Below are 22870 nucleotides of genomic sequence, written 5' to 3' on the forward strand. Positions count from 1 at the left end.
CTTCTTTCCAGGCCTTGGCTGCCCACTCCAGAGCTTGCCGGGGTCCCGGCATCTGGGAGATGGGACTGGGGATGCCTCAGTAGTTTAGACATGGGAACATGGGCAGAAGTAGAGTAGGAATTGACAAGATGGGAGTCCTGGGAGAGTGGGACCTCAGGCATGGAGGATGCTGGGCCCTGTCTCAGCATCTCCTCCTGGTCTCCCACTTCCAGTCCATCCTCCTCCTGTAGCCAGACAGCACTGCGCCCAAAGCACCCAGCTTCCATGTCTCTATGCTCAGACCTTCCCTGCCTCCTAGGGACTAGCAGAATAAAGCCCTGGGTCCAAGGTCCAGCCACATCTCTTCCCCACCCTGCCACCCCTCATTTCATTCATCCAGAGCCACCCCAGGCCTCCAAGCTGTCCATACCCTCTCCATATCATGTGGCCAGCTTGTCCCAGTTTGCCCAGGACTTTTGGAACTTGTCCCTGAAAGTGCTGTGCTCTAAGAAATCCCATGGTCTCAGGCACACTGGGACAGTTGGTCATCCGCAGCTCAGGGTCACCCACAGTCTCAGGCAGACTCATGGGGGCATGCTCATTTGTCCCCATCAGTTTTGTCTTTGAATGTGTTTGTTTACTTATAAAAATATTACTCATAGGCTGAGCGCAGTGGCTCACACCTGTAATCCCAGCATTTTGGAAGGCCGAGGTGGGCTAATCACTTGAGGTCAGGAGTTCAAGACTAGCCTGGCCAACATAGTGAAACCCCATCTCTACTAAAAATACAAACATTGGCCAGGCGTGGTGGTGGGTGCCTGTAATCCCAGCTACTCAGGAGGCTGAGGCAGGAGAATTGCTTGAACCTGGGAAGCAGAGGTTGCAGTGAGCCAAGATGGTGCCACTGCACTCCAGCCTGGGCGACAGAGCGAGACTCCGTCTCAAAAAAAAAAAAAAAATTACTCCTCTATGTAAAAACCTTGCAGAAATACATCTGGCTGAATCTCAAAGGCCCCCATAATCCCATTCCCTAGAGTTAACAAATTAACAGTTTGATGATTCTTTGTTTTGTTGTTATGCATGAAAACAGCGTTGTCCTACTCAAGTCGCTCTGCAGCGCCGTTTCAAACGTGGTAGCTTGGCCCTCTTCCCACACTCCATCGTAATGGCTGCATTGTGTTCCATCGCGTGGAGGCACTGTCATTGACTGTGACCCCTTCTGAGGGACATCCACAGTGTTTTCATTATTTTTTATTTATTTTATTTTATTTTTTATTTTTTTGAGATGGAATCTCGCTCTGTCACCTAGGCCAGAGTGCAGTGGCGCAATGTCGGCTTACTGCAACCTCTGCCTCCCGGGTGCAAGTGATTCTCCTGCCTCAGCCTCCCGAGTAGCTGGGATTACAGCCACCATGCCTGGCTAATTTTTGTATTTTTTGTAGAGATGGGTTTCACCATGTTGGCCAGGCTGGTCTCGAACTCCTGACCTCAGGAGTCCGCCCACCTTGGCTTCCCAAAGTGCTGGGATTACAGGCGTGAGCCACTGCCCCTGGCCTTTTTTTTTTTTTTTTTTTTTTTAAGACGGAATCTCGCTCTGTCACCAGGCTAGGGTGCAGTGGTGTGATCTTGGCTCACTGCAACCTCCACCTCCTGGGTTCAAATGATTCTCTTGCCTCAGCCTCCCGAGTAGCTGGGACTACAGGTGCACACCACCACGCCCAGCTAATTTTTATATTTTTAGTAGAGACAGGATTTCACCATGTTGGCCAGGATGGTCTCAATCTCTTGACCTCGTGATCCGCCCACCTCGGCCTCCCAAAGTGCTGGGATTACAGGGATGAATGAACCACCCTGCCTGGCCCCTGGCCTGATTTTTTTTTAGACTTCCGCTTGGTAGCACCCTGGGCCGTTTGGCTCAGGATTTATGCAAATTAATGTAGATATATGCTAATTAGATCACTGCCAGGCACTTTGTTCTAATGGAGCTGCCAGCTCAGAGGTGTAGTGGATCTGCCCAGAAGGGGCTTGCAGAGCCCCCCAGCTGGGGAAGGGGTGGGGATGGGTCAGCGGTCACTGAGATGAGGGGATGGGGTTACCATGGAGACAGAGGCCAGGCCCCTGCCGCTGCTTCCTGACAAGACCAGGGCTGGCCCAATCAGTCGCATCCTGGGCCTCCCTAGCAGCTCCAAGCTGGTCTCTGAGGGCTAATGATGCAGAAGGTGAGCAGATGCTCCCTGGCTCCCCAGGCCCAGCGGAGGTAGAGGGCTGGGCCGCAGCAGGAGGGCGTGCAGACAGGCAGATGGCAGTCAGGGGATTGGGGGTCCAGGACCTGTCCCGAGGAGGAGGAAGATTACCCCTCTAGGGTGGAAGGCACCTCCAGCAGCGCCATAAGGGGTGAGACTCCCAAATGCTGGGGCATGCAAACAGGCTGGGCGGCCAAATCTGAAAGAGCACCGTGGTAAGAAGTGGTGGAAAAGAGCAAGGGTTTGGCCCCAGACTGGTTGGAGTCAGCCGTTCTGCGTCCCCTTAGGCAAGCCTGCCACTGCTCTGGGCCTCAGTTTCCTCATTTATAAAAAGGGGTAGGATTGGCCAGGCGCGATGGCTCACGCCTGTAATCCCTGCACTTTGGGAGGCCCAGGCGGGAGGATCACGAGGTCAGGAGATGGAGACCATCCTGGCTAACACGGTGAAACCCCGTCTCTATTAAAAATACAAAAAAAAATTAGCCGGGCATGGTGGCGGGCACCTGTAGTCCCAGCTACTGGGGAGGCTGAGGCAGGAGGATGGCATGAACCCGGGAGGCAGAGCTTGCAGTGAGCCGAGATAGTGCCACTGCACTCCAGCCTGGGCGACAGAGCGAGACTCCGTCTCAAAAAAAAAAAAAAAAAAAGGGTAGGATTAAAAGGTGTGACATGAGCATGAGGTTTATAGACAATGAGCGCTCCATAAAGTATCCTAAGGTAGACCCCTTGAGAGAGGTTACTGATCTTCTGGGAGATTTGGTTTGTTTTGTTTCCTAATGGGACAGATGTTACTGGTGTCTGCTCTGAGGAGGGAAAGGGCAAGACTGTCATCCCCAAGAGGACAGGAACTGGGTGCACTGTATTCACCACTGTGTTCTCGGGATTTAGCACACAAGAGGCACTCGAATTCCTGACCTCGTGATCCACCCGCCTTCGCCTCCCAAATTGCTGGGAGCGTGAGCCTGGCCAAGATGGCGAAACCCTGTCTCTACTAAAAATACAAAAATTAGCCAGGCATGGTGGCGGGTGCCTGTAGTCCCAGCTACTCAGGAGGCTGAGGCAGAGAATTGCTTGAACCAGGGAGGCAGAGATTGCAGTGAGCTGAGATCGCACCACTGCGCTCCAGGCTGGGCGACAGAGCGAGACTGTCAAAAAAAAAAAAAGGCACTCGAGAAATGTTTATAAGACGAATACATGTTATGTACTCAGAATACTGTCTAGATCAAATAGGAGATAAATAAATGTGGCCGGGCACAGTGGCTCACACCTGTAATCCCAACACCTTGAGAGGCTAAGGCAGGGGAGGATCACTTGAGCTCAGGAGTTTGAGACCAGCCTGGGAAATATAGTGAGACCCTTGTCTCTACAAAAAAGTTTTAAAAATAGCCAAGTGTGGGTGGCAGCTGCCTGTAGTCCCAACTACTCAGGAGGCTGAGGTGGGAAGATCACTTGAGCCCAGGAGGCTGAGGCTGCAGTGAGCCTGGATCATGCCACTGCACTCCAGCATGAACAACAGCAAGACCCTGTCTCAAAAAAAAAAAAAAAAAGAGAGAGAGGAGACTTCTGGTCCAACTTTGTTGTAAGACATTCCGGAACTATAGAAGTGCATATAGTTAAGATTCAAAGTCTCCCCATCTCTCCACTCCCTAGAAATAACATCTCATAACTGTTTATGTAACTCCCTGGCTTTTGGTTCTGTGTTTACAGTCGCACGCGTTTGGTGCCTTTTGGGGGAGGTGTTTACACGAACGGAATCATGTTGCTTTTTTCACCTAACAGTGATGGTCTTGGCCATTTCCCAGTGGGATCCGGGCTGGGATAGAGAGGCAGAAAGGCTGCAAAGGCCCTGGAAGAAAGACAGGAGAGAGGGGTGTGCGTGCGTGTGTGTGAATGCGTGTGCGCGCATGTGTTTGTGCGTGCGTGCGCGTGTGTGCGCGTGCATGTGTGTGCATGTGTGCATGTGTGTGCATGTGTGTGCATGTGTGTGTGTTCGGGGACTAGGGAGGCATCTTCACAGGTCCCTAGGCACAGTGGAGGGGAACCTGGCAGAGAAGCCCCCATCATCAGCTCATCAGCTCCCAGAGGACAGTGGTCTCTGTCTCCAGACGAGCTCTCTGAGGCAGGATCCACGCCATCTTGTTCACTGCCATATGTCCAGGGCCCGGCACATTGTAGGTGCTCAAGAAATATTTGCTCAATGAATTGAGTCCTTACTGGGCCCATCTTCTTTGGCAGGGTCAAAGACCACTTGGTCTCTGTGACTGTTCCTTTTAATCTTATGTTGAGTTAAATCTCATTTCAACTCATGCTCAGATGGCAGTGACCCCAGATGGACCCCCGGAGATGGGGAGATGGGGGCAGAGCTCAGGGAGAGGGAGGAGCCCCTCCCCTCAGGCACATCACTGCCGCCTCTGCTGTCAGTTTGCTCACCTCCCTAATGAGGGGGTTGGGCCAGCAGATCTCAGGGGTCCTTCCAGCTCTGTTGTCTGCGGCTTTCATCCCACTCCCTCATTTCACGGATGAGGGGTTGAGTCGAGTTTAATTTTGTCAGCTGCCTCAGAAATCCATTGGGAAAAGGGGGGTCTGAGGTTGGGGATGCAACAAAAGCTGTTGCCATATAGTCAGCACCAACTGCGTGCCAGACATCCGGCTGGCTGCGAGCTTTATGGGCACCGTCTGAATCCTCAGGACATTTCACTAATGAGAAAACTGAGGCTCAGAGAGGGGGATAACTTGCCGAAGGTCACACAGTAAGTCGATGAGAACTGGGGCTGGAACTCAGGCCTCCCTGTCCTTAAATGGAGAGCTCGTCCCTCAGTGGACTGAAGTCAGTGAGAGAGACAGAACCAGGCTGGACCAAAGCTTTCTCCAGAAACTTCAAGGGCCCATCCCTCATCTTTCCCCAGACAGGCTGACTTCTGTGTCTAAGGCCTATGGCGACATGGCTGGAATTTTGTCCAGGAAAGTAGTTGACTTGCCAAATTGGCTGGCAAGGGTGGGGCACGAGAGACTTCTGATGGGTTCAATGGCCCTGAGCCTGGGCCCTACGCTACCTTCTCTCCCAGCCAGCTTCCTGGGGCTAGGGTGGGCCCATCTGCATTATTCAGCCCTTGTCCCTCACTCCCCACCTTGTGTGGGCTCCTGGGGTTGGCGTCTAGACAGACAAGAGCATCCTACTGAGAACAGAGGCAGCCCTGACTCGGGGCTGAAGGTTCCTATGGCAACAGCATCCCCCTTCAGCTGGCAGCTACCTGATAAATAAATAATTAGGGGTGGGGGCGGGGAGCGAAGGGTAGGGGGAGGGGCAGCAGAGAGCCTCAGGGAGGCCCCACTCTGGAGAGCAGAGGGGCCAGTTAGGTTTGAAGTAGGGTGGAGGGCAGGGGGGTTGGCATTGCTAGGTGAGAGAAAGTGGACGGAAAAAAGTGGCCAGATATGAGAGATTTGGAAGATCCCAGAGAGCCAGGGCTTGAGGACAGGCTGCGGGGAGTGGGAGACATGGAACAAGTGGGGAGCATGAGGGAGACTGAAACCTAAAGTGTAGGTTCCTAGCTCAAGCGGCTGGACACATCGTGGGGCCCAAAACACTGGACATGGACCAGGTTTGGGCATATGGAGTTCACAATGAGCTGTTCACTGAGTCATTGGTTAGAATGCAGCTGGGGGCTGCACGTGAGCAGGTAGTCACTGAAGCTTGGGTGGGCATGCGTTTCCTGGGATAAGTGTGGCATGAAGAGGGCCTGGGGTGTAGCTTTGGGGCACTCTAATAGTTAGGGGCCTGCTGCTCTAGAACGGGGTAGTAGCCAAGGAAGGTGGAGAATTTGGTTTTAGCACCTGGAGTGTGCCAAGCACTGCTCTCACCACTGAAAATACGGCAGTGAACCACACAAGCAGAAATTCCTGCCCTCACAAAGCTTGCCATCCACTGCAGGAGACAGACCATAACTAAATAGTGTGTAAAACAGTGTGTTTGCCAATGATAAGCACAGGCCAGCGTGGTGGCACATGCCTGTAGTCCTAGCTACTCAGGAGGCTGAGGTGGGAGGATTGAGCCAAGGAGTTCAAGGCTGCAGTGAGCCGTGATCACACCACTGCACTCCAGCTGGGTGACAAAGCGAAAATCCCATCTCAAAAAATAAAAATAAAAAGTAAAAAACCACCAGGTGCAGTGGCTCATGCCTATAATCCCAACACTTTGGGAGGCCACGGTGGGCAGATCACTTGAGGTCAGGAGTTTGAGACCAGCCTGGCCAACATGGTGAAACCCCATCTCTACTAAAAATATAAAAATTAGCTGGGCTTGGTGGCAGGTGCCTGTAATCCCAGCTACTCCAGAGGCTGAGGCAGGAGAATCGCTTGAACCCGGGAGACAGAGGTTGCAGCAAGCCGAGATCGCGCCACTGCACTCCAGCCTGGGCGACAAAGCTAGACTCCATCTCAGGAAAAAAAAAAAAAAAAAAAGGCCAGGCACGGTGGCTCATGCCTGTAATCCCAGCACTTTGGGAGGCCAAGGCGGGCAAATCACGAGGTCAGGAGTTCGAGACCAACCTGACCAACATGGTGAAACCCCATCTCTACTAAAAATACAAAAAATTAGGCCAGGCGTGGTAGCTCACGCCTGTAATCCCAGCACTTTTGGAGGCTGAGGCGGGCGGATCACGAGGTCAGAAGATCGAGACCATCCTGGCTAACACGATGAAACCCCATCTCTACTAAAAATACAAAAAATTAGCCGGGCGTGGTGGTGGGTGCCTGTAGTCCCAGCTACTCGGGAGGCTGAGGCAGGAGAATGGCGTGAACCTGGGAGGCAGAGCTTGCAGTGAGCCGAGATTGTGCCACTGCACTCCAGCCTGGGCGGCAGAGTGAGACTCTGTCTCAAAAAAAAAAAAGTAAAAATCCAATCATAAGCACTGTGGAAAAAATAAAGGAAGGAGGGAGGTAGGGAGTTTTGCAGAAAAATATAATTTTAAATAATACTGACTCTTCTCCCAACCCTATGAGGAAGATACTGTGAATCATACCCATTTTGTTAACCAAAAAACAGGCACAGGAAAGTTAGTGCCATGCCAAGAGTTGTATAATAACCAGCACACCAGGATTCTGACTCAGGCTTTGCTCCTGACCACTAGGTCATCCTGCCTCTGGGACGGTGCCATGGGGCAAAAGCCAGAAAAGAGTGCTGCTGGCAGGAGAGAGGGCAATTGAGGTCAGGTAAGATAAGGACTGAAATTCATCTGCTGAATTTATTATTTATTTATTTATTTATTTATTTATTTTTGAGATGGAATCTCTGTTGCCCAGGCTGGAGTGCAGTGGTGTGATCTTGGCTCCGCCTCCTGGGTTCACGCCATTCTCCTGTCTCAGCCTCCCGAGTAGCTGGGACTACAGGCGCCCGCCACCATGCCTGGCTAATTTTTTGTATTTTTAGTAGAGACAGGGTTTCACCGTGTTAGCCAGGATGGTCTCGATCTCCTGACCTCGTGATCCGCCCGCCTCGGCCTCCCAAAGTGCTGGGATTACAGCGTGAGCCACCGCACCCGGCCAATTTTTGTATTTTTAGTAGAGGCGGGGTTTCACCATGTTGGCCAGGCTGGTCTCAAACTCTTGACCTCAAGTGATCCACCCACCTCAGTCTCCCAAAGTGCTGGGATTACAGGCCTGAGCCACATCACCCGGCCTTATCTGCTGAATTTAATGACAAGGAGATCGCCAGTGACCTCAGTAAGAACTGTTTCAGTGGCCAAGCAGAAAGTCACTCTGGCAGATTGAGTGGCAGGGAAGGCCATGGAGACCTTTTATGTAGTTTTGGGTGTGAGAGTGTTGAGATAGATAAGGCTGATATCAGCTGGAAGGTGGTAAGAAGCTTTTTTTTTTTTTTTTTTTTTTGAGACAGGTGGGCTATCACAGCTCACTGTAGCCTCAGCCTGCTGGGCTCAAGCAATCCTCCCACCTCAGCCTCTCAAGTAGCTGGGACCACAGACGTGCACCACCACGCCCGGCTGAGTTTTTGTATTTTTTGTAGACGTGGGGCTTTATGCCATGTTGCCCAGGCTGGTCTCAAACTCCTGAGCTCAAGCAGTCTACCCACCTGGGCCTCTCAAAGTGCTGGGATTACAGGCATGAGCCATTATACCCAGACACTTTTTTTTTCTTTTTTTAATGGGAGAGGCTTTGAGCTTGTTAAGAGCCAGTGAGAAGGATCTGGGGAGAGGGAGAGGCTATGTTTACAAGAGAGAAGGGACTGTGGATGGTGTGGGCTCCTGAGAAGACAGGAGGAGCTGGATCCAGAGTGCAGGTGGCGGGGGCCAGCCACAGCGGCAGGGCAGGGCAAGGCAAGGCAGAAAGAAAGAAAGAAAGGCCAGGCGCGGTGGCTCATGCCTGTAATTCCAGCACTTTGGGAGGCTGAGGCAGGTGGATCACCGGAGGTCGAGAGTTCAAGACCAGCCTGGCCAACATGGTGAAACCCCATCTCCACTAAAAAATACAAAAAATTAAGCCAGGCATGGTGGCGGGTGCCTGTAATTGCAGCTACTGGGAAGGCTGAGGCAGGAGAATAGCTTGAACCCAGGAGGCGGAGGTTGCAAGTGGGCCTAGATCGCACCACTGCACTCCAGCCTGGGCAACACAGCGAGACTCAAAAAAAAAAAAAGGAGGAAGGAATATATAGAGAAGAGAGAGAAAGAGAGAAAGAGAAGAAAAAAAAAAAGAGTCAGGTGCAGTGGCTCACGCCTGTAATCCCAACACTTTGGGAGGCTGAGGCGGGTGGCTTATGAGGTCAGGAGTTCGAGACAAGCCATGACTAACATGGTGAAACCCCATCTCTACTGAAAATACAAGAATTAGCTGGGCATGGTGGCACTCGCCTGTAATCCCAACTACTTAGGAGGCTGAGACAGGAGAATCGCTTGAACCTGGGAGGCGGAGATTGCGGTGAGCTGAGATCCCGCCACTGCACTCCAGCCTGGGAGATACAGCGAGACTCTGTCTCAAAAAAATAAATAAATAAATAAAAAATAAAATAAAATTGAGATTGTTTATAAGACGCTGAATCTGATTTTTTTTTAAATAGAGATGGGATCTCACTATGTTGCCAAGGCTAGTCCCAAACTCCTGGCCTCAAGCCATCCTCTGGCCTTGGCCTCCCAAAGTGTTGGGATTACAGGCATGAGTGACTATACCCAGGCTGCATCTAAATTTTTTAAAAGATATATTTAGGCCAGGCACGGTGGCTCACGCCTGTAATCCCAGCACTTTGGGAGGCCAAGGTGGGTGGATCACATGAGCCCAGGAGGGTATGAGACTAGGCTGGGTAACAGGGTGAGACCCTGTTCTCTACAAAAAATACAAAAATCCACTGGGCATGGTGGGATGCGCCTGTAGTCCCAGCTACTCGGGAGGCTGAGGCAGGAGAATGGCGTGAACCCCGGAAGTGGAGCTTGCAATGAGCTGATATCATGCCATTGCACTCCAGCCTGGGTGACAGAGCGAGACTCCATCTCAAAAAAAAAAAAAAAATTATTTAAATCTGCACTCACCATCGGAGGAAGAGACGGCCTTTTTCAGGCCTGGGTCATAGCCCTGAATACCCCGGTTTGTACTGATTTCCTGTCCCCTCCTCTACTAAGTGGGTCCTGAGTTCCCAAAGGGCAGGGACCCCAACTTCTTCACTTCTGCATCCCGGAGCTAGCACAAAGCCTGACATAGACTAAACGTTCTGTGAATAAATAAGTGATGAACCCTGGCTGGGTGAGGGCATGTCAGATGTGGGATGGATGGATAAATGGGTCTAGCTAGTTATAGATAAATGAGTGAATGATTGTTGGGTGTGAGGATGAAGGAAGGCCAGAGCCATGCTGAGAGTGGGAAGAACAGCCCCCACTCCATGTCAAGTGGAGAGAGCAGTGCCTGTGGGCCAGTCAGGGAGGCCTTCCTACCAAAAGAGGGAACTGAGCTACACTGTGAAAACTAAGGAGGACTTGGATAAAGCCAAAGGGAGGCCCGGCGCAGTGGCTTGTGTCTGTAATCCCAGCATTTTGGGAGGCCAAGGCAGGAAGATTAATTGAGGCCAGGAGTTCAAGACTACTCAGGGCAACATAGTGAGACCCAATCTCTACAAAATATTTTAAAATTACCCAGATGCGGTGGCACATGCCTGTAGTCCCAGCTACTAAGGAGGTGAGGCAGGAGGATGCCTTGAGCCCAGGAATTTGAGGTTACAGTGAGCTGTGATCACCACATTGCACCCCAACCTGGGCAAAAGTGCAAGACTCTTTCTCAAAATAAAATATAAAATAAAAAATTAGGCAAAGGCAAATGAAGGTAGGACTTTAACTGTTGTTACAGCCTCTTGGGGGCAGGAGCTGATGGGAAATACAGGATTGAGCCAGATCCTAGTGGGCCCTCAGTGCCAAACTAAGAAGCTTAGACTGTTAAGCCTTCTATTAATTAGCCACTATGTATCAAGTCTAATTGTCTATTAGTTTATGTGATATCTCTATATCCCCACAACAACTTCTCAAGAGAAGGATTATCTTCTCTATTTATAGTTGAAGAAATAGATTCAGAGAGGGAAAGTGACTTGCCCTAAGTCACACAGCAGAGCTGGAATTTGAATCTGAGTTTAAATGACTACAAATCTGCTACTGCTTTAAAAAAAAAAAAAAAAAAAACCTCTCTCTGTTTTCTATCAATAAGGTCACAGAGAACAGAGGGGGTTTGAGTGGGTGCCACTTTGGCTGGAGATGATATCACCTCTTAGGTGGATTTTTTTTTTTTTTTTTCTGGAGACAGAGTCTTGCTCTGTCACCCAGCCTGGAGTACAGTGGCGCGATCTTGGCTCACTGCAGCCTCTGCCTCCCAGGTTCAAGCAATTCTCCTCCCTCAGCCTCCCAATCTGCTGGGAATACAGGCATGTGCCACCACGCCCAGCTAACTTTCGTATTTTCAGTAGAGATGGAGTTTCACCACGTTGGCCAGGCTGGTCTTGAGCTCCTGACCTCAAGTGGTCCGCCGACCTTGGCCTCCCAAAGTGCTGGGATTACAGGCATGAGCCACTGTGCCCAGCCTTAGGTGGAAATATTTGGCAGGGTGCCTCCTCAGCTGCACCATGAGCCTGGATTGCTCTGTCACAGCCTCCTCCATCCTCTGATGGAGACCTTCTCCCTTAGGGCCAGGTAATAGCTGAGTCAAGAACATCAAGCTGGACCCCAGAACACCAAGGCTCCCAAGGCCAGGCAGAGTCAGGGTGGAAGGAGGAAGAGTGGAGTGGTGGAAGTGTGGGATAGGAGCAGCAGACAGAGACTGTAGCAGAGGCCCCTGCACAAGCCTGGGGAGTTTCTCACCCAAGGCCAGCAGCTGATGGAAATCAAGGCTGGAAGGGCCCTTGGAGATTACCTAGTCCAGTGACTTCCATGCATGGAAGAGGAGCCCCAAACCCAGCGGGGAAAGTGGGCTGCCCAAAGTCACCCAGGAGTCAGAGGCAGACTTCCCACCACAATTTACACCTCTTGGCTCCCTTACCAGTGCCAAGATGGGAAAAGGTGGTGCCAAGATGGGACAGGTGGCTGAGAAAGGCCTATTCTGCCACCAACCTGCTGTGTGACCTTGGACAAGTCACTTCCCCTCTCTGAGCCTCATGTTCTCTTTCCTCAAAATGAAATAATGATTCCAGCTCTGCCTTTCTGCCAAGGAGCATCCAGTGAGAGATGAGCTTTACAATCTGCAGATCCCTGGGAGGGGAGTCACCGACAAGAGGCAGGCTGGTGCCAAGTGGGTAAATGCCAAGGTTGGGCCTGGCACCACCAGGCTTCCCTCACCACCTTACCCAAGCCTGCAGCTTCCTTGGTGTCTGCCCAAGCCTTGCCATCTGTGTGGTAGCATCAGCTCCACCTCCTCCTGCCTCCCTGCCTGGAAAAAGGCTTCTTATATCTTCTCACTTTATCTGAATATTCCCTCCCCCTCCCCAGCCAGACCCTCTTCTCTCCTCTTCTGTTGTAGTTAGGACTCTTTGTTGCAAATGACAAAAATCGGCAGGACAAGGAGGGAGAACCAGCTTTAGGCATGGCTGTATTCAGAGGCCTGAAAGATGGCTCAGGACATTCCCTTGTGTGTTCAGTCTTCCTCCCACACACACTCTCTCTGTACCTTAGCTATGGCTTTCTCCTCAGGCGGGCCATCCACCTGAGGTGGCCAAGGCAGCCACCAACAGCTCCAAGCTCACACCACACCCATTCAGGTATTCTGGCAGGATAACAGCTCTGTTCCGATTGTTCCAGCAAATATCTAGGGTGATTCTCAGGGGCAGAGCATGGGGTGAGCGCCTATCCCTAAATTCATCATTGTCTTTGATTATTTGGCTAGACTTGGCTTACCTGCCCACCCCAGAAACTAGAAATGAGTCAGCCCCACTCAAGCCATGTGGACAGAGTGGTAGGAAGTGGTTCTTTAAAGCAAAATTTGGCTGGGCGCGGTGGCTCACACCTATAATCCCAGCACTTTGGGAGGCTGAGGTGGGTGGATCATTTGAGGTCAGGAGTTCAAGACCAGCCTGGCCAACACGGTGAAACTCTGCCTCTACTAAAAATACAAAAATTAGCTGCATATGGTGGCAGGTGCCTGTAGTCCCAGCTACTCGGGAGGCTGAGGCAGGAGAATTGCTTGAACCTGGCAGGCGGATGTTGCAGTGAGCTGAGATAGCTCCACTGCACTGCAGCCTGGGCGACAGAGCGGGACTCTGTTTAAAAATAATGATAATAAATATTTAGAAATAAAAAATAAACAACCGTTTTATTTAGTTCATGATTCTGTGGGTCAGCTGGGAGATTCTTCTGGTCTGGGCTATGTGTCTGTGGTCAGCTAGTGATCCGGGGTGATCTAGCATGGCCTCGCTCACATGGTTGATGGCTGATGGGCTATCAGCTGGGGTGCCTTCGCTCTCCTCCCCGTGGCCTCTCATCCTCCAGCAGGTCAGCTGGGGCTTGTTCACAAGGTGGTCTTGTTACAAGTGAAGCAAGTGGGCAAGCTCCAATGAACGCCGTTTTTTTCTTTTCTTTTCTTTTCTTTTTTTTGAGACGGGGTCTCACTCTGTCGCCCAGGCTGGAGTGCAGTGACATGATCTTGGCTCACTGCAACCTCTGCCTGTTGGGCTCAAGAGATTCTCTCACCTAAGCCTCCCGAATAGCTGGGACTACAGGTGTGCACCACCACACCTGGCAATGGTTTGTATTTTTTGTTGAGCCGGGGTTTCACCACGTTGCCCAGACTGGACGCATGCATTTTTCAAGCCTTTTTCAAACACGGTTTGCATCGTGTTTGCCAAAGTCCCTTTAGGCAAAGCAAGTTGCATGGGCAAGCACAGCATTAGTGTGGAAGGGCACTACTGAAGAGCATGGAAATAGGAAGAGGAGGATTCGAGGCCAATTTTGCAATCTATTCCAGCTCCTTCAAGGAAGGGGAGTGAAAAGCATTCCTTCTCTGTAGCCCAGGAATGCCATGGGCCAGGGCAAGCTCCAGATGGGGATCCTTGGAAAAGGTGACTCGGGCTCCAGGACTTCCTTGCCCTCCAAGGCTAGGGGTGGCAGTCTGGATTCTGATCCCACCATCTTCTCCACATGGAGAAGGTGCAGGAGCTTGAGCCGCTAGAGGGAAGGGCCTCCTTGGCAGGGAGGAAGGTGTTCTGAACCCTCACTCCTATCACCTTTCAGCCCACCCCAAAGTGATGATCAGGCTTAAGGACCCCCCAGCATCCCTTTGGTAGTGAAGGACTGGATTGTTCTGAGACTTATGCCTCATCACCATGGTAACTGGTGCCACCTGCTCCCCAAGGTCAAGCAAGAATCCCTGTACTTCCCTTTTAGGGGGGTGACAGTGGCCTCAGCCTGTCTCTTCCACAGGTGGCTGCGCTGGAGCGGCAGATCTTTGACTTCCTGGGCTACCAGTGGGCTCCCATCCTAGCCAACTTCCTGCACATCATGGCGGTCATCCTGGGCATCTTTGGCACCGTGCAGTACCGCTCCCGGTACCTCATCCTGGTACGGCTCACCTAGCCCCTTCCCAAGCCAACTCCTCTCCTCACCTCTGCCCACTCCACCCCTCCCTGCTCCTCAAAACCAGAACTGCCCCCCAACACTGGGGCACTGGTCTTGGCTCCACCCAAAACAAGATGGGGTGAATGTGCACAGCCCAGTGCTTTTTTGCTCAGAGGAGACAAGGGGTTTTTTTTCCTGAAGAATTTTTTAGGGAAATAATCCAAATATAAACAAAATGGATCATGTAGTGAGTGCCTGGCATGTGCCAGGCACACTGCTAAATTTCACATGCTTCATCTCATGTCTACAATAGCCCTTTGAGGTAGATCTTAACAGCTCCATTTTCCAGATGAGGAAACTGAAGCTCAGAAAGGTTGCGAGTCTTCCTAAGGTCACACAGCTAATGAAAGCAAGGCGGGATTAGAACATCAGATCAACAGTAAAGGCTCCTGCTGGCACCACATGGCCTCAGGAAGGGGTGGGTGCAAGGACACAGGAGGGATGGGCTTCATCTTATTTAGTTTCTCAAGAAGCTTCAGGAAGGCTTGGCATTTGTCTCTCTTGCCCAATGTACATCAAGGATGTGTTCTGGAGCAGCTAGTGTGGCTTTGAGGTCAGTGCCTCCCTGCACTCCAGCCCCAGGAGTCTGGGTCTCTCTCCTCCTCCCCGACAGCCTCTTCCCAACTCCTGGTCCCTGATGGTCTCTGTCAAACTCCTGCTTTCAGCTAGATTCACCCATATTCCCTGCTGTTCCTCAGTGACCTCTTCACATGGCTCTCTTGAGGGAAAAGGCTTTTCACTAGATTTACTACATACATGCTTGACACCTACAATCACAATGACATGCAATGTCATGCTGCCTCCAGAGCCCACACACACTCATTCTAGGACTTCTCTCCCCACCTCCACAGGCTCAGCTCCCAGAAGCCAGGTGAACAGGACCCTAACAAGGCTCTCTCTCATCCAACATAAGAGAACACTTCTCTCCAGTTCTCAGGAAAGCCCCAGACACCACTGTCAACAACACTGTCTGCCAGGTGACAGCCACTAGAATTGCAGGCACAGGACTTGGATAGAAGCATCCAGATCTCAAATAGACCCTAATCTCCTCTCCAGCTCACTACCGTGGGTGGAATGCTGTTCTCCCCAGAGGTGGCCACATTCGGGATGTGGGAAAACTGAGGGGCCCAGGGGCCTCAGTGCTGACCTAGCATTGCTGCTCCAGCATTGCTGCTCCCAGTCCCTCCCATCCCAGCCCTCTCCTTCCAGACAGATGGAAAGATTGCTGGAGCGGGGCACATTGACCTGTGTCATTCAAGTACAATTTATAGAGCAAGGAAGGGAGGGAGGAAAGTGATGGAGTGAGGGCATCCAGGGCCCAGGCTGGACTCCCGTTCTATGCTTGGGGTGTCAGTTTGGTCTGCTCACCCCAGCCTTTCTCCAGGCCCCATCCATGATCCTGCCTCCACCTGCCCTGGTTCCCTTATACCCAGACTCCAGCCACAGCCATGTGAGAAGATGTCACACACATACTCAGGCACAAGGCTGCAGGATAACCTCCTGTCTCTTTTGGTCTAAAGTTCCCAGCATCCACTGCCCTCCAGCCTGGGTGACAGACCTAAATCTTGTCTAAAAAAAACAAAAAACAAAAACAAAAACACAAAAGAATTAAGACTTTTTTTTTTTTGAGACAGAGTTTCGCTCTTGTTGCCCAGGCTGGAGTCCAGTGGCATGATCTCAGCTTACCACAACCTCCACCTCCCAGGTTCAAGCGATTCTCCTGCCTCAGCCTTCCGAGTAGCTGGGATTACAGGCATGCGCCATCATGCCTGGCTAATTTTGTATTTTTAATAGAGACAGGGTTTCTCCATGTTGGTCAGGCTGGTCTCAAACTCCCGACCTCAGGTGATCTGCCCACCTTGGCCTCCCAAAGTGCTGGGATTACAAGCGTGGAAGCAGGGACACTGCGCCTGGCCTCTTTTTTTTTTTTTTTTTTTTTTAATATGGGTTTTCTCCATATTGCCCAGGCTGGTCTTGAACTCCTGAGCTCAAATGATCTGCCCACCTCAGCCTCCCAAAGTGCTGGGATTACAGGTATGAGCCACTGCACTTGGCCCATTTCCTATAGTCTTAATGGGTTCATCCAGCTATTCTGTGCTAGGCACTGGCATTGCAGTGGTGAGCCAGGCAGGCAGAGTCCTCGCCCTCTAGTGGCTTACCACCTGGAACATGTTTCTGAAAGTGTCATCTGAGTCACAATCTCCTAGGGATTGCTTAAGCAATCCCTTTTAAACATCCCTAGAAATTCAGAATCAGTAGGTCTAGAGGTAGGACCCAAGAATCTGCATTTTTGACAAACATCCTTGAATGATTCCAGTATTCTAGAGACAGCTGGTCTAGAGGATGTTGTTAGCACAGTGGATGGGATTAGCTATCAGAGAACTTGGATTTGAGTGGCAGCCCTACCTCCTCCTAGCTGTGTGATCTTAGAAACCTTAAACTTCCTTTCAGCTTTAAGTTAGTTCTCTCTAAAAGAGGGCAGTGCCGACCTTGCAGGGCTGTTGTAAGGCCTGATGGGTGTGTAAATGATTTGTAAGCTACACTGTGCTCTCTGGGTGAGGTATTCTCATAATTTCCCCTGCCCAGATCTCCTCATCCCTGAGCTCTGTCTCCATTGACACTCCCCATCCCCCACTCCCCAGGCCCCACCCTGATCCCACCTCTGCTTTCCCCAGTATGCAGCCTGGCTGGTGCTCTGGGTTGGCTGGAATGCGTTTATCATCTGCTTCTACTTGGAGGTTGGACAGCTGTCCCAGGTAAGCCTCAGACCTGGCAGTGCCATAGGGCAGAGCCTGACCATTCCCATCCCCTGCCCTAAGGGTACTGTGGTATAGGACCAGAGCATCATGTCTTGAAGAAGTCTCTCTCTCCTTACATGCCCAAATAATCTGTGTGCCCCATTTCCTACCTACACAATTTATTTCTGGCTTCCTCAAACACAATGATGGAGCAGATAAGGCTGAAGAGCAGTCCGTGTGAAGATGAGCCAGGGGTCCCAGTTGATCACAAGCTCAGTAAAAACCAACAGTATGTGGGAGCCCAGAAAGCTACTCTTAGGCCCCGCTAATAGAGGTAGAGTATTCAGAGCAAGGGAGGTGAAAATGCCATGCGCTTTGCAGTGCTTAGACCACAAAGATTTGGGTTAATTCTGATCAATATTTTTCAGAAGGGAAAGAGACTAGTTAGAATTTGTTCAGGGAAGATTGAGCAGACCAAGAAAGTAGGACTGTTTCGCTTGAATAAGAGCAAGCCCAGAGAGACACAACTTCTATTTTTAGATATAAAGGAGGCAAAATATGTGAATTTAAGAGCATTGGCTTTGTAGTTTGACCCTGCTAGATTCAAATCCCAGCTCTAAAACCTTCTAGCTGTATTACCCTGGGCAAGTGGCTGATCCTCTCTGAGCCCCAGTTTCCTCATCTAGTAAGTGGACGTAATAGCAACTGCAACTTCATGTGGTTGCTGAGGGGATAAAATAAGGTCACACATCTGAGTGCTTGGCCCCTGGTCGGCAGGCAGTGAGTATTTATCTGCTGAATGAGTGACTGCATGGATGGGCACATGGGTACACACCCTGGGTAAAAACTTCTGATCTAGGCCAGCCCCTTCTCCATTTAACAAATGTGGAGACCAAGGCCCCAAAGGAGAGGTTCGTCCAGGGTCGCACACAGGGGGAGCAGTGGAGATACTGAATGGGCTGTTAAGGGGCTGGTACTGAGGATTTCACCTGTGGCTGGGAAACTGTTAATGTTCCTTCCAGCTCTGAAAATTCTGAGGCCCCTGTGAGTCCACACAAACACCTTCCTATCTCAGTGACAAAAGAGTGAGGCCTATGTGGTCATTAAGTGCCACCTGTTGGTCAAATATGGACTTGCAGGTGCAGGCTCCCTGAATCCCTTCACCGATCAATATAGTCTTCCTGGGCTGGGGAAGTAGCTCCCCACTCCCTCTCCCTCACACTCAGTATCCCAGGCCCCTTTGCCCCCAGGACCGGGACTTCATCATGACCTTCAACACATCCCTGCACCGCTCCTGGTGGATGGAGAATGGGCCAGGCTGCCTGGTGACACCTGTTCTGAACTCCCGCCTGGCTCTGGAGGACCACCATGTCATCTCTGTCACTGGCTGCCTGCTTGACTATCCCTACATTGAAGCCCTCAGCAGCGCCCTGCAGATCTTCCTGGCAGTAAGTCCTTCTGTCCCCCACCCTACACACACTTCCCGATCCCTTTCTTTAGCTCTGGTTGAGGGGATGGGTTGGGCGCGGTGGCTCACGCCTGCAATCCCAGCACTTTGGGAGGCCATGGCTGGTGGATCACCTGAGGTCAGGAGTTCAAGACCAGACTGACCAACATGGAGAAACCCCGTCTCTACTAAAAATACAAAATTAGCCAGGCATAGTGGCACATGCCTGTAATCCCAGCTACTCAGGAGGCTGAGGGAGGAGAATTGCTTGAACCCAGGAGGTGGAGGTTGCGGTGAGCCAAGATTGCACCATTGTACTCTAGCCTGGGCAACAAGAGTGAAACTCCATTAAAAAAAAAAAAAAAAAAAAAAGAGGGGATGAACCTAGGTCTTCCGCCTGTCTGTCCTTTTGTCTGGATCTGTTTCCATATCCTGTACCGTCTTCCCTCACCGCTGCCCCAGCCCCTGTGCAGAGAGTGAACAGGTTTAGTGAGTAGGATGAGGCATCAGACTATGAATCAATCCTGGGTTTAAGTGCTCAATACACCCACTATGTGACTTTGGACAAGTCACCTGCCTTCTCGGAGCTTGTTTCCTTATTCACAAAAAAGAATGACAATACCAGCCTCAGAGTTGTGAGAATAAGAAAGTGACCCCAGTGGGCATGATACCTCATGCCTGTGGACCCAGCTACTTGAGAGGTTGAGGCAGGAGGATCACTTGAGCCCAGGAGGTTGAAGCTGAAGTGAGCCATGATTGCACCACTTGCACTACAACCTGGGTGACAGAGTGAGACCCTGTCTGAAAGAAAGAAGGAAAGGAAGGGAAGGGAAGGGAAGAAAAAAAAAGAAAGAAAGAAACTCCAAGATAGGAGTAGTTCCTGTTTCTAGAAGGGCCAGCCCTGTCCTAGGCACTTTGTACCCACAAAGTCACATAATCCTCTTTCTTCTTAACAAGCCATAAGGTATTGCCCAAGTCCAAGTGGGAAAACTGAGGCTCAAAGAGGTAAAATGATTACTTGTCTCAAGTTACACTTTCAGAAGAGTTAGACCATGTATGTTTGACTTTAAGGTGAAAACATTTAACTGGAAGTTGTTACGGTTTGCCTTCATCCTGGCATGCCTCCTCCCTTGCCAGTCAGGGCGTACAGGGCCCGGCAGGGGGTGGAGGAAGGGTTCCCACTCCTCCTTCCTCCCTGACGTGTCATCTCCACTCCCAGCTGTTCGGCTTCGTGTTCGCCTGCTACGTGAGCAAAGTGTTCCTGGAGGAGGAGGACAGCTGTGAGTAAGGCGCCCCTGGGGAAGTGGGGAATCTGGCCCTGCGCCTTCAGCACCCTGGACAGAGGCCTGTGACTGGCCCCGGCGGGAGGGAGCCCAGCGTCGGCCACGGGCCCCTTTCGAGGGGAAGAGGCGGCTGGTATGGAAGGCTCTGCATACCAGCCCGTTCCAGGCTGGGGTCCAGACGTCCAGGTGCCCAGTCCCTGGCCCCAGCACCTCCTTTCCCCGGCCCCAGCACCCCCTTTCCCCAATCTCGCCCCACCCCTATCAGAGGTCTTGTCCCGTTTAGAGGCTCTAGCCCCGCCCCCGAGAGCCTTCTCTCCCACAGGACTGCCCGGCCTCCCAGGCCCAAGCCTTAAGGACTGGGGCCTGACCCTCCACTGGCCCGGCCTCGCCGCCTCCAGACCCCCAGAGGCCCATCCCTCAGGGTCCAGCCGAAGCCCCGCCCCAGGCCCTGCACGGGGTCTGACCCTCGCCCCTCCCCTCCTCATGGCTTCTCTGGCTCCGCTTCCTAGGGTGGGAGTCCTGCCCTCAGATTCTTCCCCTTCAGGACCCAGTCTCCCTCTCCTCGCCCCCGCCGCCGATCCCTAACATGCGCCGCCCCTCTTCCGCAGTTGACTTCATCGGCGGCTTTGACTCCTACGGATACCAGGCGCCCCAGAAGACGTCGCATTTACAGCTGCAGCCTCTGTACACGTGGGTCACGGCCCCCTGCTGGCTTGGGGAGGCCTGGGCGTCGGGGTTGCGAAAAGGAGGGGATGGTGGAGTGGGCAGGGCGACCGGGTCTCTCCGCCCCCATACTTTTGGGATCCACTCTCCCTAACCTGCCTTTGTTTCCTGCAGGTCGGGGTAGCCTCTGCCCCGCGCTCACCCCGGCGCCTCGCCCTGGGCCGCTGGACTGACCGCAGCTGCCGCGAGCTCTGGCCAACGCGCAGGCGCGTCCCCCTGGTGGCCCGCGCTCTCACTGCAGCCTGTGCCCAACCCCGGGTCTGCAGCTGGAGATGCGGACTTGGACGTGGACTTGGACTTGGACTTGGATTTGAGCTTGGCTCTTCGCAGCCCGGACTTCGGAGGAGTGGGGCGGGGCGGGGGAGGGGCACCACGGGTTTTTGGTTTTTTGTTTGTTTGTTTTTAATCTCAGCCTTGGAGTGAGCTGGGGCCTTCCTCTCTTCTCCAGCCTCTCCCTTTCACTCTTCACCCAGCATCCTGCCCCCCTGTCCAAAAACAGCAGGACATCAGACCCATCTCATCCCACCACACTCACTCACCAGCTCTGGGGAAAGCTACTGTGAACTAGGAGCAGGATTCCTGGGTTCTAATCGCAGGTCCATCGCTGACTGTGACGTCTAGCAAAGCCCTTGCCCTCTCTGAGCCTCGGTTTCCGCACCTCAAGTAATTAATCCCTTAGCAAATGGACTCTTTTAGACTTCTCATTTAACTCAATTCCCTGAGCTAGACTGGGATTAAAATTCTCATTTTGCAGTACATTAAAACTGAGGCCCAGAGATGTGATTTGCTTGAGGCCACACAGCTAGATTTTTGGTGGAAGTGGGCCTTGAACACAGTGTACTTTCTGCAGTTTCTGACTGTAAAACCCAGTGTCTGCTCTCTGAGTTCCATTTCCAAGCCCCCCTCCATCTTGGACCTATGTGGTCTCCACCATATTCACACACCACCGCCACCACTTGCCAATGCCTCTCTTAAAGCAATATACCTATTCGTTCTCTTATTGGGAACTGGATGGATGAAGCCCTAAATTCAGCCCCACCCACAGAGAAGCCTTCCTACGCTCAGCCTCTGTCCACCCTTGGCAAATCTTTCAAGCTCTCTCCTCCAGGAAAGTGGGGCCCCAACTCAGTCACTCCACCCCCTTCCAGGTCCCTGAGGCTGTTTCTACTGTATCCCCATCACCTCCACAACTCCACTCACCCCTGACGGCTCCATCCACCTCACCAGTTGGAAGGCTTGTGGTTTCAGAGAGGAGCAATGCTGGTCAGCGCTGCCCAGACTCTAGTGTTTACAGATCACCAGCATTTACAACCAATCCAATGGCCAGAAGCCTCCTCTAACAAGCCCAGAAGGAGTTCTGAAGGGGCAGATGGGGGTGTGAGTAGTCGGGGGAGTCGGGATTGCCAGCACCCTCACCCTTCCTTGGGGGCAAGTAGAGGTGAGAACACTTTCCCCACCTCCCTCCTCAGACACTCCTGAGGACGCTGCATCCCACGCACTGCCTGGTGCGTCCATAGAGAGAGGATCAGGTCTCAGCATTTCATCTGTGAAAGAGGCATGGCCCTGGGTTAGAAAGGAGGGCAGGAGACATGGAGGAACTGGGGGGCACCCAGATGGTGCAGATGGTTTGCACACCTGAGCCTGTCTGTGGTGACCATTCCGCTCCTCTCCCACTACCCTCCAATCTATCATTCCCTACTCTCTAAGGCCAAAATATCCTGAGCGAGGCTGGCAACCCCACCCCACCATCCCAACTGCAAGCAGCCAGGCCCAGGAGTTCCTCTGGCCCCCACAGGCATGGAGCTCCCAGCTGGTGGGTACAGCTTGAGAGGGGGGCAGCTCCCTCAGGCTAAGCTACTGCCCTTCACTGGGCCAGCCCTGCCTCCAGCCCTCACCTCTCTCACCCCAACTCTCCCCCAAGCCCCTTTCTACTCAACGGGTGTAGCCACTGGTGCTTTGAAGCCTTTTGTTTTTATAAGACGATTTTTGCAAGGGGACCAGGTTCTCTTTTCACTGGGACCTTGCAAGGAGGGGAGTGCTCTCCTGGTTTCTGTGCAGGCGGGTTGATTAAAGATGGTGTTTTCTTCTCTATCTTCCTGTCCTGCCCCTTGGGTCTATAGAACTTTCTAAGTGAGAAGTCCCTGCATGAGGGCAGGCAGGAATGATTTGATGTTGATGTTATCAAATATTCCTGGGGTGGCCAGGCACGGTGGCTCATGCCTGTAATCCCAACACTTTTGAAGGCTGAGGTGGGCAGATCACGCGAGGTCAGGAGTTTGAGACCAGCCTGGCCAACATGATGAAACCCTGTCTCTACTAAAAATACAAAAATTAGGCAGGGTCGGGAGGCTGAGGAAGGAGAATCACTTGAACT

General features: G+C 52.0%; 1 protein-coding gene across 2 annotated transcripts in view; it reads left to right on the forward strand.

Annotated features, from left to right (window-relative positions):
* NKAIN1 (sodium/potassium transporting ATPase interacting 1) overlaps positions 1-22587 on the forward strand; it is a 58262-nt gene extending 35675 nt beyond the window's left edge. The window contains exons 2-7 of one of the 2 annotated variants that reach the window (XM_004025336.5): positions 14111-14248; positions 16981-17061; positions 18294-18491; positions 19710-19770; positions 20382-20463; positions 20611-22587. In XM_004025336.5, the coding sequence (XP_004025385.3) occupies positions 14111-14248; positions 16981-17061; positions 18294-18491; positions 19710-19770; positions 20382-20463; positions 20611-20620 (570 nt within the window). In that variant the 3' untranslated portion in view covers positions 20621-22587. The remainder of the gene's footprint in view (positions 1-14110; positions 14249-16980; positions 17062-18293; positions 18492-19709; positions 19771-20381; positions 20464-20610) is intronic. The other variant, XM_063700896.1, reaches the window with a different exon arrangement.
* The last annotated feature ends 283 nt before the right edge of the window (positions 22588-22870 follow it).

Source organism: Gorilla gorilla, chromosome 1, assembly GCF_029281585.2.
Source record: "Gorilla gorilla gorilla isolate KB3781 chromosome 1, NHGRI_mGorGor1-v2.1_pri, whole genome shotgun sequence".
NCBI lineage: Eukaryota > Metazoa > Chordata > Mammalia > Primates > Hominidae > Gorilla > Gorilla gorilla.